Raw genomic sequence first — 14,453 nt, forward strand, 5'->3', positions numbered from 1 at the left:
ATGTTCAGATATCATTAGATATTTCACTGCATATTTTTCAACTTAATGGCCTCTGAAATTGCTACTCTGTCACTAAGACGTACTACACAAACAAAGCATTTTCTGCCCAAGGTAAAGGCTTCTTATTCAGTTTCCCTACAGTGGATAGCTGGGGTCCGTGGGATGTTTGGATGTTAGTGTCAGGGCATTCTGGTAGAATGTGACCATTGGCAACAATGGGCTGGACAGCTCTGTGCTCATCTTGTCTTATCTGGGACTCCCACCATCACTGCCACTGAGCATCTCCTCTACAAGCAAACACTGGGGTGCCACCAAGACCAGCAGGCTGCTGGTGGTTCTGGGATGCAACCACTACTGAGGCCAGATGAGGGAGCCACTAATGATGGCTTGAAGACATATCAGTGTCAGAATGACATGTTTGAGATAAATGTAGAACTACAGGATAAATTTACAGTTATACCGCCAGGTGTTTTCATAACAGCTCGCTTATAGTAACATTATCACTCGCATCCATTTCACTTGTTTGACGAGAGAGAACTGACAGACTTTTGTCTCTCATACGTTCCCTGTAATTATGCACTAAATAATGAATTGTCATGACCGTTATTTGATAATGTGTGTGGTTTTTATGTTGTTGTATGATAAAATCTTGTCGCCACGGTACTGATAGTAATTTTGTGTCACCAATTAGCTAGCATCGCTCACTTGGTAAGAGGCTGAAGCTAGGTTTGCCGCATAGCCTATGTGTCCATGGCTTGTAGTAAAATGGCACATGGGATAATGAATGGACATGATCGTTTTACATATTTGTGTGTATAGTTTTTTGTCATAACGTTAAAAAATCTTGTCAGTCCGTTTCTGACAAACTTGTGTTGATCAGTGACCTGAGCATCGCTCACATGGTAGACTATTATCTGTCTGAACAATTATAAATTGCACTGACCAGAAAAGCTTGAGTGTTGATAGCATCACAGGCAGAACCATAAATGATTTTTGGTAACATCTTTTTTTGTTTTAGTCATTTTTAAACACATTGACCATGCATTATAATGCATTCATGAAGCATTATAAACACGGCTATATTTCTAAAAGGGCATAACACATTGCCATGTTTATTATGCACTATGACTGCCTGATGAAGCTCTCATCTATAATGCACTATAGATACCTTTGTAATGCAGTAGAAAGCTGTATTATTCCGACCATCATAATGCATTATGAGGGTATCTATAGTGCATTCCAGATGAGAGCTTCATAAATCATTCATAATGCATAATACACATGGGTATAATGTGTTATGCCTTTTGATAAATAATTATAGCCATGTTTCTAATACTTTACGGATTCATTATTATTAGTTATGAATGTGTTTATAAATTGCTAAAGCAATGGCCTTAAGTAGTGTTACCTGATTTTTGTTTACAAACGTAACATTTTTTGCTGAGGGGCTCTCTAACCCCAAAATGGCCTTAGATGAATTTGCAGAGACAGAATTCTTCCAGAAGGAGCTGGAGGCTGCCAAGAAAAGGGTGGAGAAGAAGATGGAGAAAAAGAGGAAAAGGCCAGACTCACGACAAGCAGGGCGCCTTTGCAGATTCTGCCGCATGAACCTGAAACAGGGACCAAACAGCTAGCCTGCACATCCACACCGGCTTCCCTGGAGTGGCAGGGAAATGCACTTACTGCCCATCTAAAGTGTACTCTGTATACCGAGGAGATTCAGGCGTCTCCTTTGTTTAAGGCAGAGTGATAAAGATGGGTAAACTTAATAATTTTAATTTAGTCATTTTAATGTAATATTTGAATGCAGGCCTTAAATGATCCATATTATTTCAATAAGGCCTCCCTTTAGGGGTATAGTCCATGCTTTTACGTTTGTGTAAAACAAACCAAACAAAGGACGCGGCCGCATGACCCCGCGGCGCCGAACAAAGAAGCACTGTGGGACACACGCCGGCGTCCGAAACAGACTGAGGAAACGAGCACATCGCCCGCCCCTGCCCAGAGTCCCGCTCGCAAACGTCCAGTCTAAAGTAGGTGACCTAAGAGCGAGGTTGGGGTTCCAGCGTGATGCAAGAAACTGCAATATATCACGTTTCACGGAAACGTGGCTGACCCCCCTGGTACTGGATCTAGTGGTGACTCCGTCGGACTCTTTCTCTCTTTTTCCTCTTTCATAACTGCTTGCTGTTGGTCATTTAGGACTTGCTCTTTGTCCATGAAACTATGTCACCACTAAGCTTGCAAATTTAAGGATCTAGGAAATTAGCTTATATAATATTATAATATAATTTTATATATATAATAATAATAATATACAGCTGCAGACTCTTAATGCCACTCTCAGGCCCCTTCCGTTTGGTGGACGCATGTGCAGAAAACAAAGAAACATGTACTTTATCAGTTTCACAAGTTTTCAAAGTAGAGTTGGATGGCACCTTTAACCTTAAAGGCCTGTATTTGCGGCAGAATGGTCATGCAATTTGGGTTTAACACCAAAATCATGTCCCTGTGCTTGCATCATTTAATGAATTGCCCCTCTATGTTTTTTGCATTGCACTTGAGAACTGAAGAAACCTTTAATTCAATGGCAAGTCCACTACAATTCTCTACATGTACATGAGTTTAACCAATCATTATTTAAGCTAATCAAATTTTGTTTCAAACTTCACAATGTTTTAAATAACCACACAGACACAAACCAAATGCAAAATAATCCACATTTATTTATATCTTAGTCTTATATTATTCTATGTTACCTTACGTTATACAATCTTATCTTAACCTTATCTTAACTTACACTATATTAGTCTTATCTTATTCTATGTTACCATATGTTATACAAAATCTTATCTTAACCTTATCTTAACTTACTCTATATTAGTCTTATCTTATTCTATGTTACCTTATGTTATACGAAATCTTATCTTAACGTATATTAGTCTGATCTTATTCTAATCTTATGTCATACTGTTAGAGTGGAAAATGTATTACTTTTATCATATTAAGTATGTGTGTTAGCATTATGTAATATATATGTATCAGCCCCTGCGTCTAGTGACAGGGCAGAACAAAGTGGTCCCTAGACGCCGAAGGATGAGAGAACAGGAACTATAACTCTGGGTGGGGAATAGGCTTGTCAACATGGCCAAGGAGGCCTACCCTGGGTTGTGTAGCGTTTCCTGATAAACCTTTGTCTGTAAAGGTACTAGCAGTATTAACAGTTTAAACTACGCCCCATGTAAGCCCCTCCCGCCAAGTATAAATAAAGAAGCCAAGGGACTGCCCGGTGTGACACTGAACTGAGGCGCAGATACTGTCTGTTGCATCTAAGTGAGTGGGCACCCTTGCGCAAGTAAAAGATAAGAAGTGTGCTGTCTCTTTAAGTCCTGAGTCCCAGAAGTGCATGTGTAGAGTGGCAAGCGACAGCGCTTCCTCCACATAGGTGAGGGTGAGAGGGGGTCAAAGCTACGGCGCTTTCCTCCAGCTCCCCAACATAAAACTTGGTCCTTCGAGCCGGATCCGAGAGGAGACCAGAGGACGCCGACCAGTCCGCCGACGAACAACACCGAAAACTGTCGACAGTCTCACTCACAGAGAGTGAGTGAAAGACCTGTGACGTGAATTCGTCTACAGGCCGGTGGTTAGGACCGTTCCCGACGGCTGGGGCGACGTCTGATGGGCCTCCGGACAAGAACTAGAAGCACTTCGCGAAAGGATCAGGTGAGAAGCACGACGCTGCAGCGTGAATGAGAACAGACGTGTATTAAGAGACTAGTAGAAGGTCTGCACGTCTGGCCTGGGTGCAACAACATACTGGTGACCAAGGGAGAAAGGACGGGTTTCACCCCTGAAAACTGATACCGCTGTCTCCATAGGAGACAGTAGAAGGCCGTGTCAGTGTCCTCCTGAGGTCTCATGCCAGGGACTTGCACCTAGGGGTTGTTGTTTTTTGTAGAAAAATGGGACAGAGTCAGAGCAAAGTAGAATTGGCGGGAGATGAGAAATTTATGGAAGCATACAAAGTAGGAGCAGGAGTTGTGAGTAATCGGAAATGGCAGAAAAGATATAAATTTCCTGGAAATCTGAATACAGGGGACATTCTAAAACTGCAGACCGAGTTAAAATTAGATATACTGGCCAGTTGCCGTTCAGAGAAAGATAAAGCACAGAAGAAGGGAGAATACATGCTGTCTGAAGCTTGGTTAGAGCAAAGCAAACTCCGAGATAAAGCGAGGAAGGAGAAACAGAAAAACAAAAAAGGGAAATTACAGGCAGCATTGGTTAAAATAGATGAGACATCGCCCACTGCTCCCCCGCATGTGCCTGTGGCTGCGCCACTAGGGCCACAGCCACCACCTTATCATAATCAAAAGGAGCCTGCACCTTTGCAAGCGGCTCAGGGAGTGGAGGGAGAGAGACCAAGGTTACATGAAACCAGGGCGACAGATCCACAACTGAAAAAACGCATAAACCCTGAAAGTCGGAGAGTTCAGTGGCATGCCATAGAATTAGATGAGGAAGATGAGTTCCTCGCCCCGATGGTGGAAGTGGCTAATCCAAGAATAGCCCTGGATGATGATGGCTTAGCCCCACCAGCCACCATATTAGTTTACCGCCCATGGACAGCAGAAGATAGAGCAGCCGCCCTGAAAGGCATCCCTGCCGTAGAGGACGGTGTGCCTGAGTTCTGGACAGCTATGACGGAACTACAGACCAGCTTTCACCTTAATGGGAGAGAATTATTCCGCTGTTTTAGACAAGTCCTAAGTCACAAATGGGGACGGGTAGCTGGTGATTTTACGGGTCAGGGAGCAAGAAACCAGCCCCTAGCACATGACTCCATGGAATTACAGCAGGCTCTAGACCAGTTGAGAGGAAGGTTAGAGGCCACATTCACAAGACGAGCTGATTATGGGAAAATAGCGCAGTGTAAGCAGAAAGAAGGAGAGGAGCCAGAGGACTTCCTGGACAGATTACGGCCTATGTTCAGGACGAACTCAGGAATTCCTCATGCGGAAGATGAGAACGGGGTATATCAGCAACAATTAAAAAGAGCCTTCCTAACTGGGTTGCGACCAGAATTGAAGCGATACATTGATAAACACTGGGTGCACCAGAATACAGGAACTGTGCAACAAGCAATAGAATATGCACAACACGCTCAAAAAGCCCAGAAGACAAAACCAGAAACTGTTTTCTTAGATCAAAGCGATCAGTTAGTGGCCTATACGCAGATCCAAGGAAGGGGTAGAGGAGGTTTCAGGGGTAGAAACAGAGGAAGAGGTAGAGGGGGATTGGGAAGAGGTCAACCAGGAGTAATAGACTGCTGGAATTGTGGGAAGATAGGACACATGGCAAGGGATTGCAGACTAAAGCAAAATAGGGGCCCCACAACCAATCCCGATAGAAGGTCCACCTCCGGTGAGCCACCCCAGTGACTCCCAGTCACGGGGGACTCTATTTCAAACACTGAAACAGAGGAATGTGCCCCCGTGACCCTAAGATGCTGTAAAGTTGAAACAGTGCGAATAGAGGGAGAAGAGGAAGTAGACCTGCTAGCAGTGCAACAACTGTTAGTGTCAAAACAATGGTGTGAATTACCAAGCAGACAATTGTCTATAAACGGGGAAACTTATGAGTGTTTGTGCGACACTGGAGCCTGCAGGACGGTGCTGACAGCAGCACCTCCTAAAACTACCTTTTCAACGGCTACAGTGAATATGAAAACAGCAGGAGGCCAAACAGATAGCCATAAACTTACCAACCCCCTGCTGATAACAGATGTCGAGACCAGAAAGGAGTGCGAAGCACAAGTACTCATAAGCCCTGCTTGCCCCGTAAATCTGGTAGGGAGAGATGTAATGCAAGCATTAGGAATAGGCGTGGTGCCAACCCCAAATGGAATGAAGGCCATAATAGAGGAGGATGTTTGTGTGCTACAAGGACATAACACCCCAACCTATTATTGGTCCTTAGACTTAGGAGACACGAACCAAACTAGAGAAATGTTGAGAAAAACAAGACAACAGCAGAAAGCATCACAAACGCAATATATGCTGAGTGATGCACTGCACGTTACAATGAGATACAAAACGGTACCAGGGCCAGACCCAGCATATGACGCCTTGTTCCATGCACAGACCGACAATTGCATTACGGTCCCGTATCTGTATGTGGACACAGTAAATGGGCTAGCGGCAGCATCCGTCACCCTAACGAATAGGCAATGGAGATTGTTTCTAGAAGACACACCACACATTTCTCTTTCAAAAGGGAAAAAGCATAGATGGAAAGATTTGGGACAGTTTGTGAGCTGCGCATCACACCCAAAACTTAGATATACGACGCAGCCAGGGACAGAGTGGAGCTATAACGAAACACAAAACATATGGAGATTCCCTTTGGGATGGCGAGTGCCTGTGACCCCTGTCACACACATGGAGGACCCAGCCTGATTGATAGCTACGGTTGAGAGCCCAGAGCTGTCAGTAATACCTAAAGGGCTGTGGTCTTCCTCCCCCACTGATGTAGGGCTAGTAAAAGACTTCCCACCATATAAGGTACAAATACGAACACAACAAGAACCGATAGTGAGACAATATCCATTGAAACCCGAAGCTGAAGCCGGAATAGCACCGGTGATACAGGACATGTTGAGGTCAGGAATCTTGAGAGAGGCACCTGAGGCTACTTGCAACACCCCCATATTCCCAGTGCAGAAAGGTCAAACGGGAAAGTGGAGGATGGTGCAAGATTTAAGGCCAATAAATAACATAGTTCAGCATGCAGCGCCAGATGTGCCCAATCCACATTTACTGCTTAACTCCCTCACGGGAGATAAGAAGTGGTTCTCAGTGATAGATTTGAGTAATGCCTTTTTCTCAGTGCCACTACATGAGGACTCGCAACATTTATTCGGGTTCACCTACAAAGGGAAGAAATATACTTACACTAGATTACCGCAAGGTTTTTCTGAAAGCCCACATGTGTACACAATGGCCCTCCGCTTCTCTATGCAAACGTGCCCAGTGCTGGAACACAGCCAAGTATTGTTGTACGTGGATGATATCCTAGTCGCAGCCGATACTAAGGAACATTGCCGGCAGACGACCTTGGCTGTGCTCCAACATTTGTACAAGACAGGACATAAGGCCTCGAAAGAAAAGCTACAATATTGCCAGAAGAAGGTCATATATTTAGGTCATTATCTTACGGGGGAAGGGAAGGCGCTCCTAGAAACTCGTAAGCAAGCGATTAGAGAGGCGCCTAAACCAAGGAAAAAACAGATGATGTCCTTCCTGGGACTGTGCAATTACTGTAGGGAATGGTTACCAGACTATGCAACCTTAGCACAGCCTTTGCAGGAGTTAATATATGGGAAGGAGATGACACTAAAAGACCAAATACAATGGACCGCCAAGGGAGAAGCAGCATTTGAGAAACTGAAACACATGCTGCAGACAGATGTAGTCTTGGCCTTACCAAATTATGAATTGCCTTTCATGCTATGCGTAGATGCACAAGAAGGGTATATGAAAGCTGTTTTAACACAACCGTTTGGAACCAAACACAGACCATTAGCGTTCTACTCTAAAAGACTAGACGCTGTGGCAGCAGGGTTTCCAGGCTGTCTGCAAGCATGTGCAGCAGCAGCGGAAGCAGTGAAAATATCAGCAGAGCTAGTGTTATGCCACCCCCTGACCCTGAAAGTACCACATGCCGTATCGCTGATATTGCTCCAGACACCACTACCCTTCTTAACGCACGCTAGACACCTGACCCTGGTCTCACTTCTGCTTTCACAGCCCAATATAACCTTGCAGAGGTGTGGACCATTAAACCCCAGCACCCTCCTGCCGTCTCAGGCAGAGGGAGACGCGCATTCATGTAAAACCATAATAGAAGAACAAACAAAACCCCGAGCAGACATCTCTCAAACGCCCATACCCCAGACTACAGTCCTGTTCGTGGACGGGTCTGCATCTAAAGATCAGTATGGCAAAAACAGAGTAGGGTATGCGGTAGTAACCCAAGACAAAGTAATAGAAGCAAAGGCATTGCCGCCGACCTGTTCAGCACAAGCTGCAGAACTGTATGCCGTCATCCGAGCCTGTGAAATACATGAGGGGAAAGAAATTACAATATACACAGACAGTCAGTACGTTTTCTCAGCAGTGCATCATCATGCCGCTGTGTGGAAAACGAGAGGATTCAAGACGTCCCAAGGGACCACATTAACTCATTCGGCATTACTACTAAGACTGTTAGAAGTCGTGCAGAAACCAAAACTACTAGCACTCTGCAAATGCAAAGCGCATCAGGCCAATGAAACTGAGGAAGCGAAAGGGAATGCTTTCGCTGATCAAACGGCTAAGGAAGCAGCCCAAAGCGCACCGCTCGAAGAGAGCGATGGGCTCTTCCTCATAGAAACTGATGTACTACGAGACGCGCAGCAGAATGCACCAAAGGCAGAAAAACAGAGATGGACTAACAGGGGGGCACAGGAAAAAGATAATGTGTATGAAGTGGACGGGAAGCCAGTCCTTCCACCGAGTCTGTATAAAACAGCAGCTTTAGTGAGCCATGGGAAAACCCATGTCTCAACAGGAGGGATGGTACATATAATACAACAACACTTTTACACAATAAATTTTTCTGATTTTGCAAAAAACTATTGCAGAGCGTGCATGATTTGTTGTAAACATAACGCACAAGGGAACATGAGACCCAAGCGAGGCCAGTTCCCCATGCCGGAGCAGCCGTTTCAAGCAATACACATGGATTTCATAGAATTGATGTGGTCACAAGGTGCAAAATACTGTTTGGTAATAATAGACACCTTTTCAAAGTGGGTAGAAATATACCCAGCAAAACACTGTGATGCAATCACAGTAGCTAAATGCTTAGTGGGACAATTCTTTCCGACATATGGAATCCCCGAAATAATACGATCAGACAACGGCTCACATTTTGTAAATAAAGTACTAGACTTATGCTCACAAGCACTAGGATTCACACTAAAAAATCATTGCGCATACCACCCCCAGAGTGCAGGTCTAGTGGAGCGAACTAATGGAACAATAAAAAATAGGCTAAAGAAAACCATGGAAGAAACAGGCAGACCATGGCCAGAATGTTTGTCACTAGTGAAACTATGGATGCGTATCACGCCTGCGGTCAGTGGACTGACCCCCTTTGAAATAGTATACGGGAGACCGTTTCCGTTGATAGGGGAAACCACTGACGTAGGGAAGGCGGGACATGAGCAAACGCTTGCGGATTGGATGAGCAGACTGCTCGCTAAACAAAGCGCTCAACATCCTAGTAATTTGCCAGAAGCATCTGTGTCTGTGTTGCAGGATTCTGTGAAACCTGGAGATTGGATACTGATAAAAGTCCTGCAACGAAAGGATTGGACTACGCCCCGGTGGGACGGACCATATCAAGTACTCCTGACAACACCCACTGCACTGAAGATTGCGGAAAGACCGTCGTGGATTCACAAAAGTCACTGTAAGCTCATAAAGCCCTTGCCAGACGCCTCACTCGCGGAGTAGCAGTGGAAGTCCGCTACAAAGGCACGAAATACAATAGGTTTTCGTTGTCTCAACCCGGTGAAGAAACCAACTGAACTGCACTCCTTTAGGATGGCTCTGACAGGGTGTTCTTGGTGGGCTAAAGGTCTGATTACAGGTCTTTTCGTTATACTAATTATACTGATATTACAATTTGGAGATGAGAATGTGGATGTAGGGAAAAGTGGACCCCGGATGGGATTCACCTCACCCGTATAAACGGAGATGCACAACATCCGTTCCTACAGAATTACTGGTACAGATATGTACATGACGCTGTGAAACAAAAGAATCTGTCTAACTGTTATGTTTGCTCTGTCATGCCACACCACAGTGAAGGCCCAACCTTAACCGGGAAACCTATGAACAGATCCCAGGCTAAATGTGCTTCCTCATTCGGAGGCGTCGGATACCAGCACATAGGTATTAAAATAAATGACACAAACCCATATGCCCCAGGGATCGACAATAACACTTGTGATCGACTATTTTGGATTGACTTTAAGGTCACCAAGTCCAATAGTTCATTCCCGTTCCCGGTCCTTATGAATAAAGACCCGAGAACATTCAACCATACTATGTGCTATGACCAAATGAATGGCACAAACCCCCTAGGTAACACCACAAACTGTGATCAAATTGCTGTTTCAGGTGAAGGAGCACCAGTCAACATGTCAGGCCCCAGCAATGGGTCCTATTGGGTGCAAGGCGTAGCCTGGTTGTGTGGTAGCCGTGCTTATTTTGTGTTACCACCCGGCTGGTACGGAGTTTGTGCACCCATTTATGTTTCAGATCACACCTATGTAATAAGTACCGAGGACACAACTAAACGACGTAAACGCAGCACGGAAGAAACCGTGAAACAACATGATAGCGTGTGGGGAACAGATGTCCCCGACGATCAAAAGCTGTGGTCCGAAGGGAAGAAAGTAATACTTGCCTTGTTTCCACAAGTAGGAGTAGGAAAACTACTGCTCCGCGTAGAAACTCTGACCTACAGATTAGGTTTGTTCATGAATGCTTCCATAATAATAGAGCAGCAACAAAATAAAGAATTGGATATAACCCGGCAGATGGTGATTCAGAATAGAATGGCACTAGATCTCCTCACTGCGGCGCAGGGAGGGGTGTGTGTACTACTGAATCAAACCTGCTGTACTTATATTCCTGATAATGTACATTCTTCCAACATGACGAATGCCTTGCAAAAGCTGAAAGATCTACGGACGGTGATGACCGAAGAAAAGAGCCAGCAAGGGTTCTCTTGGTTGTCCTGGATCACCACCGGAGCATGGTGGACCATTCTGATGAAAATATGTGCACCATTTCTGTTGTTTTTTTATACTATTTTTCTGCTGCTGTATCACTGTGATTCCATGTCTGAAAATGCTGATTAATTCTGCTCTACATTCCGCGTTTCGAGCTCAAGAAAATATGTTGTTGTCCCTTACCCAAAATATGGAGACGGACGAAGAGAAGGATGGAGAGCCCGGAGAGGTGTAACTCACAATGACGGACGGTCCAAAAACCTAAAGGGCGTGGACCACTCCTGAAGCTCGAGGAGACCCTCAGTGTGATTCTGCCTTCTTACAATTAACATGATAAACAGGAGGGACTGTTAGAGTGGAAAATGTATTACTTTTATCATATTAAGTATGTGTGTTAGCATTATGTAATATATATGTATCAGCCCCTGCGTCTAGAGACAGGGCAGAACGAAGTGGTCCCTAGACGCCGAAGGATGAGAGAACAGGAACTATAACTCTGGGTGGGGAATAGGCTTGTCAACGTGGCCAAGGAGGCCTACCCTGGGTTGTGTAGCGGTTCCTGATAAACCTTTGTCTGTAAGGGCACTAACAGCATTAACAGTTTAAACTACGCCCCATGTAAGCCCCTCCCGCCAAGTATAAATAAAGAAGCCAAGGGACTGCCCGGTGTGACACTGAACTGAGGCGCAGATACTGTCTGTTGCATCTAAGTGAGTGGGCACCCTTGCGCAAGTAAAAGATAAGAAGTGTGCTGTCTCTTTAAGTCCTGAGTCCGAGAAGTGCATGTGTGGAGTTGTAAGCGACAGCGCTTCCTCCACATAGGTGACGGTGAGAGGGGGTCAAAGCTACGGCGCTTTCCTCCAGCTCCCCAACATATAACGAACCGAATCAGGCTTAATCAAGATAGGTGATCTATCACTTTAACGATCCCCAAAATTAACCTCCTGGACCGGACAAATACAAATTAACGAATGATTAAACATTATATGCGTCTCTTTTTGTATGTTTTCTAAATAAGACCGCGTGCCCATACCCAACTGTAATAGCGATTAAAGCGATCTATTCTTTTAGTATTTATGTTAAAGCAAGACATTTATTTTATTACTGTTGTGGGATTAATCTTGGGAAACACTTAAATTTAATAAGCACAAAAACATATGACATAAACACGACTGTATTTTGTGTTTTACGGCTTTTTTGGAGGTCACCGACTCCGCTGTTTTGAGAATTACTGACTGTCTCGTTCGAATTCGTGATTCCCCCCGCTCCCTCGCGTACCCCCTACAGCCTCTTGCGTACCCCAGAGGGTACGCGTACCCTAGTTTGGGAACCGCTGCACTAGAGCTTTCATTGATCATTTCATTGTTTTTCATAAAATTAATATTTTAATATATATAAAATATTTCTCATATCTGGATTGCATACGATAATTAGGGTATATATACAAACGTATGACATGTGAAAGAAGCGCTAAAATCTCATAAATCGGTGAAGTTTACACATTAGTTGTAGTCAAACCATTAAGTCTTCGCAATGCTGCCATAATCACTGAGCGGAGTTTCGAATTGGTCCTGCCCATCCATGTACCCATATAAGGCTACTGCGTGACATCTCGCTCCGCCCACATCTCGCCCCGCCCCATCCCGCAGGCTGCAGCGAACACCTTCTCGAATCACTCAGCTGTCCCAGACACGTAATACGCATACGTTCTATGGGACGTCAAACGCCTCGCTGTATGATTGGCCGAAATCCTCGCCCCCCCGCACCCCCACCGGCTATATAAAGGTAAGCGCAGCGTGCACGGTGTAGATCCTCCGATAAAGAGTCGAGTCGCACTTGTTTATTTCTCTAGTTTCCGCCAAGAAACAGGGTTATTCTTTTATAAAACCAAGTGCAGACGTTTTTTTCAACCGAAGGTCACCTAATCTTCGCTGGTGTGATTTTCAGGCGACTGACTGAGATACGGAATCAAAAAGGTGAGCTTTATTTTAACACGGTAATTTAATTAGATAATTGTACTTACGATTTATTGTCTAATAGATATGTGAGTATTATAGGATAGTCCGACATAAGCTAGTCAACAAAAGTGCTGTCTGTTAAATAAAGGAGGCTGTTTTTCTTTAAATGTCTGCGGCGCTATTTAGAGACTAATACAATGTTAGTATTGTAATGTATTGGTTTTTCGTTTGCCAGTCATATATGATGCACTGAAACCGACTTTCGCCACTGGTGTGTGGATGGGTGAATGTGAGGCATGTATTGTAAAGCGCTTCGAGTACTCGTAGGAGTAGGAAAGCGCTATATAAATGCAGTCCATTTACTTTATGGGCGGCGTAATACTATGGAAGATCGTAATATTGCGAGATGTTCGATTTGCGACGGTTTTTAACAAATCCGTAGGTTCCTATATATGCGAAGTTTTTTTTTTTTTTGTACCAAATGTTCTTATGCTCAGTTTGGTTAAAATTTAATTACTGCAGCTTGGTCTAGTGGTGGAGTACTATTATCCTGTTTCGGACGTTTATTGGTTACCGTGGTTTTTTTTCTTCCCCAGAATGTGTGTGGATATCGTCAATATCAGTGAGTGGCCGACGCAGATGTCCCAGGCGATTAAGAAGGCCTTCCGCCGCCTAAGGGCGGCGCTGTCAAAAATCAAGCGTCGCTGTATAGCAGCCGTGAAGGCTCTGCGGCCTGAGGTGTGCCCCCTGCCGATCGTTACTCTGGGGAAAGATGAGAGTGCGAGTTCCCCAGATGAGCAGGATGTTGACCTGTCGGAGTGGCTGGAATGGGACTCCTCTGAAGTCTCTTCTCATGAGGCCGATGAAGCTGTTCCTGGGAAATCCAGTGTGTCCTCGGAGGGGCCAGGCTGTGACAGTGATTCGAGCTGGTCTGATGACGACGGTGATGACAACTCTGAGAATGCTCAGCTCTGGGAATCCTTCCGCAGTGATGACCCATACAATCCGCTGAGTTTCTCCTCTGTGGTGACATCTCAGGCCACTTGCCCACCAGAGGGCTGCACTGCAAAGGCTGGAGGGACGCAGGTGGAACATCTCTGTGATGAGGAACAGCGGCGCCCTCTGCAGGAGGAGATGCCCACTACAGGTCACAAAAAGGTATAATTTGGATGATATCACTGTGCCTCTGTGTTCCAGTCCCACAGGGAGACGCATTCTTTTTGGGTTTCACAACATCTTCAGTAATGCGTTAATACAAATGCAGTGAACAGCTAATGTATGTGGTTGGTTATGTGTTGCGCTCTTTGTGTAACACTCCAGGTTTCGTTTAACGCCTCCCCTTTGTTATTGCAGGTGACCTTCAGTGAGAAGGTGGAAGTGCGCCCTCTTGTGGCCTGGGCGTTTGCCAGCCGGGTTGCCCGTGATGGATCCTGCTGGTTGCAGATGGCCAGAGACAGAGACCGGTTCCGGAGGAGGGTGGAGGCAGCCAGTGATGTCATTGGGCCTGTCCTGCTCCCCCAGCACAGAGCAGCAGTTTGGGAGAGGCTTGGGAGGGGCTCCTCCACCTCCTCCAGACACCAATACCGGGAGGACTCTGAGTAGGAGAAGTACTTTTGTATACTGATTCTATAAACTTTTTTATATGACTA

General features: G+C 45.1%; 1 protein-coding gene across 2 annotated transcripts; it reads left to right on the top strand.

The window, feature by feature from the left end:
* The first annotated feature begins 12,667 nt into the window (after nt 1-12,667).
* On the top strand, nt 12,668-14,453 carry LOC140582797 (uncharacterized). 2 transcript variants are annotated; one of them, XM_072707155.1, is made up of 4 exons: nt 12,668-12,822; nt 13,401-13,542; nt 13,843-13,962; nt 14,158-14,453. In XM_072707155.1, exons 2-4 carry the CDS (start codon nt 13,402-13,404, stop codon nt 14,404-14,406), a joined length of 510 nt encoding a protein of 169 aa, XP_072563256.1. In that variant the 5' UTR covers nt 12,668-12,822; nt 13,401; the 3' UTR covers nt 14,407-14,453. The 2 variants fall into 2 exon arrangements, with proteins under 2 accessions (XP_072563256.1, XP_072563255.1); XM_072707154.1 differs by having other exon boundaries at nt 13,401-13,962.

Source organism: Paramormyrops kingsleyae, chromosome 25 (assembly GCF_048594095.1).
Source record: "Paramormyrops kingsleyae isolate MSU_618 chromosome 25, PKINGS_0.4, whole genome shotgun sequence".
NCBI lineage: Eukaryota > Metazoa > Chordata > Actinopteri > Osteoglossiformes > Mormyridae > Paramormyrops > Paramormyrops kingsleyae.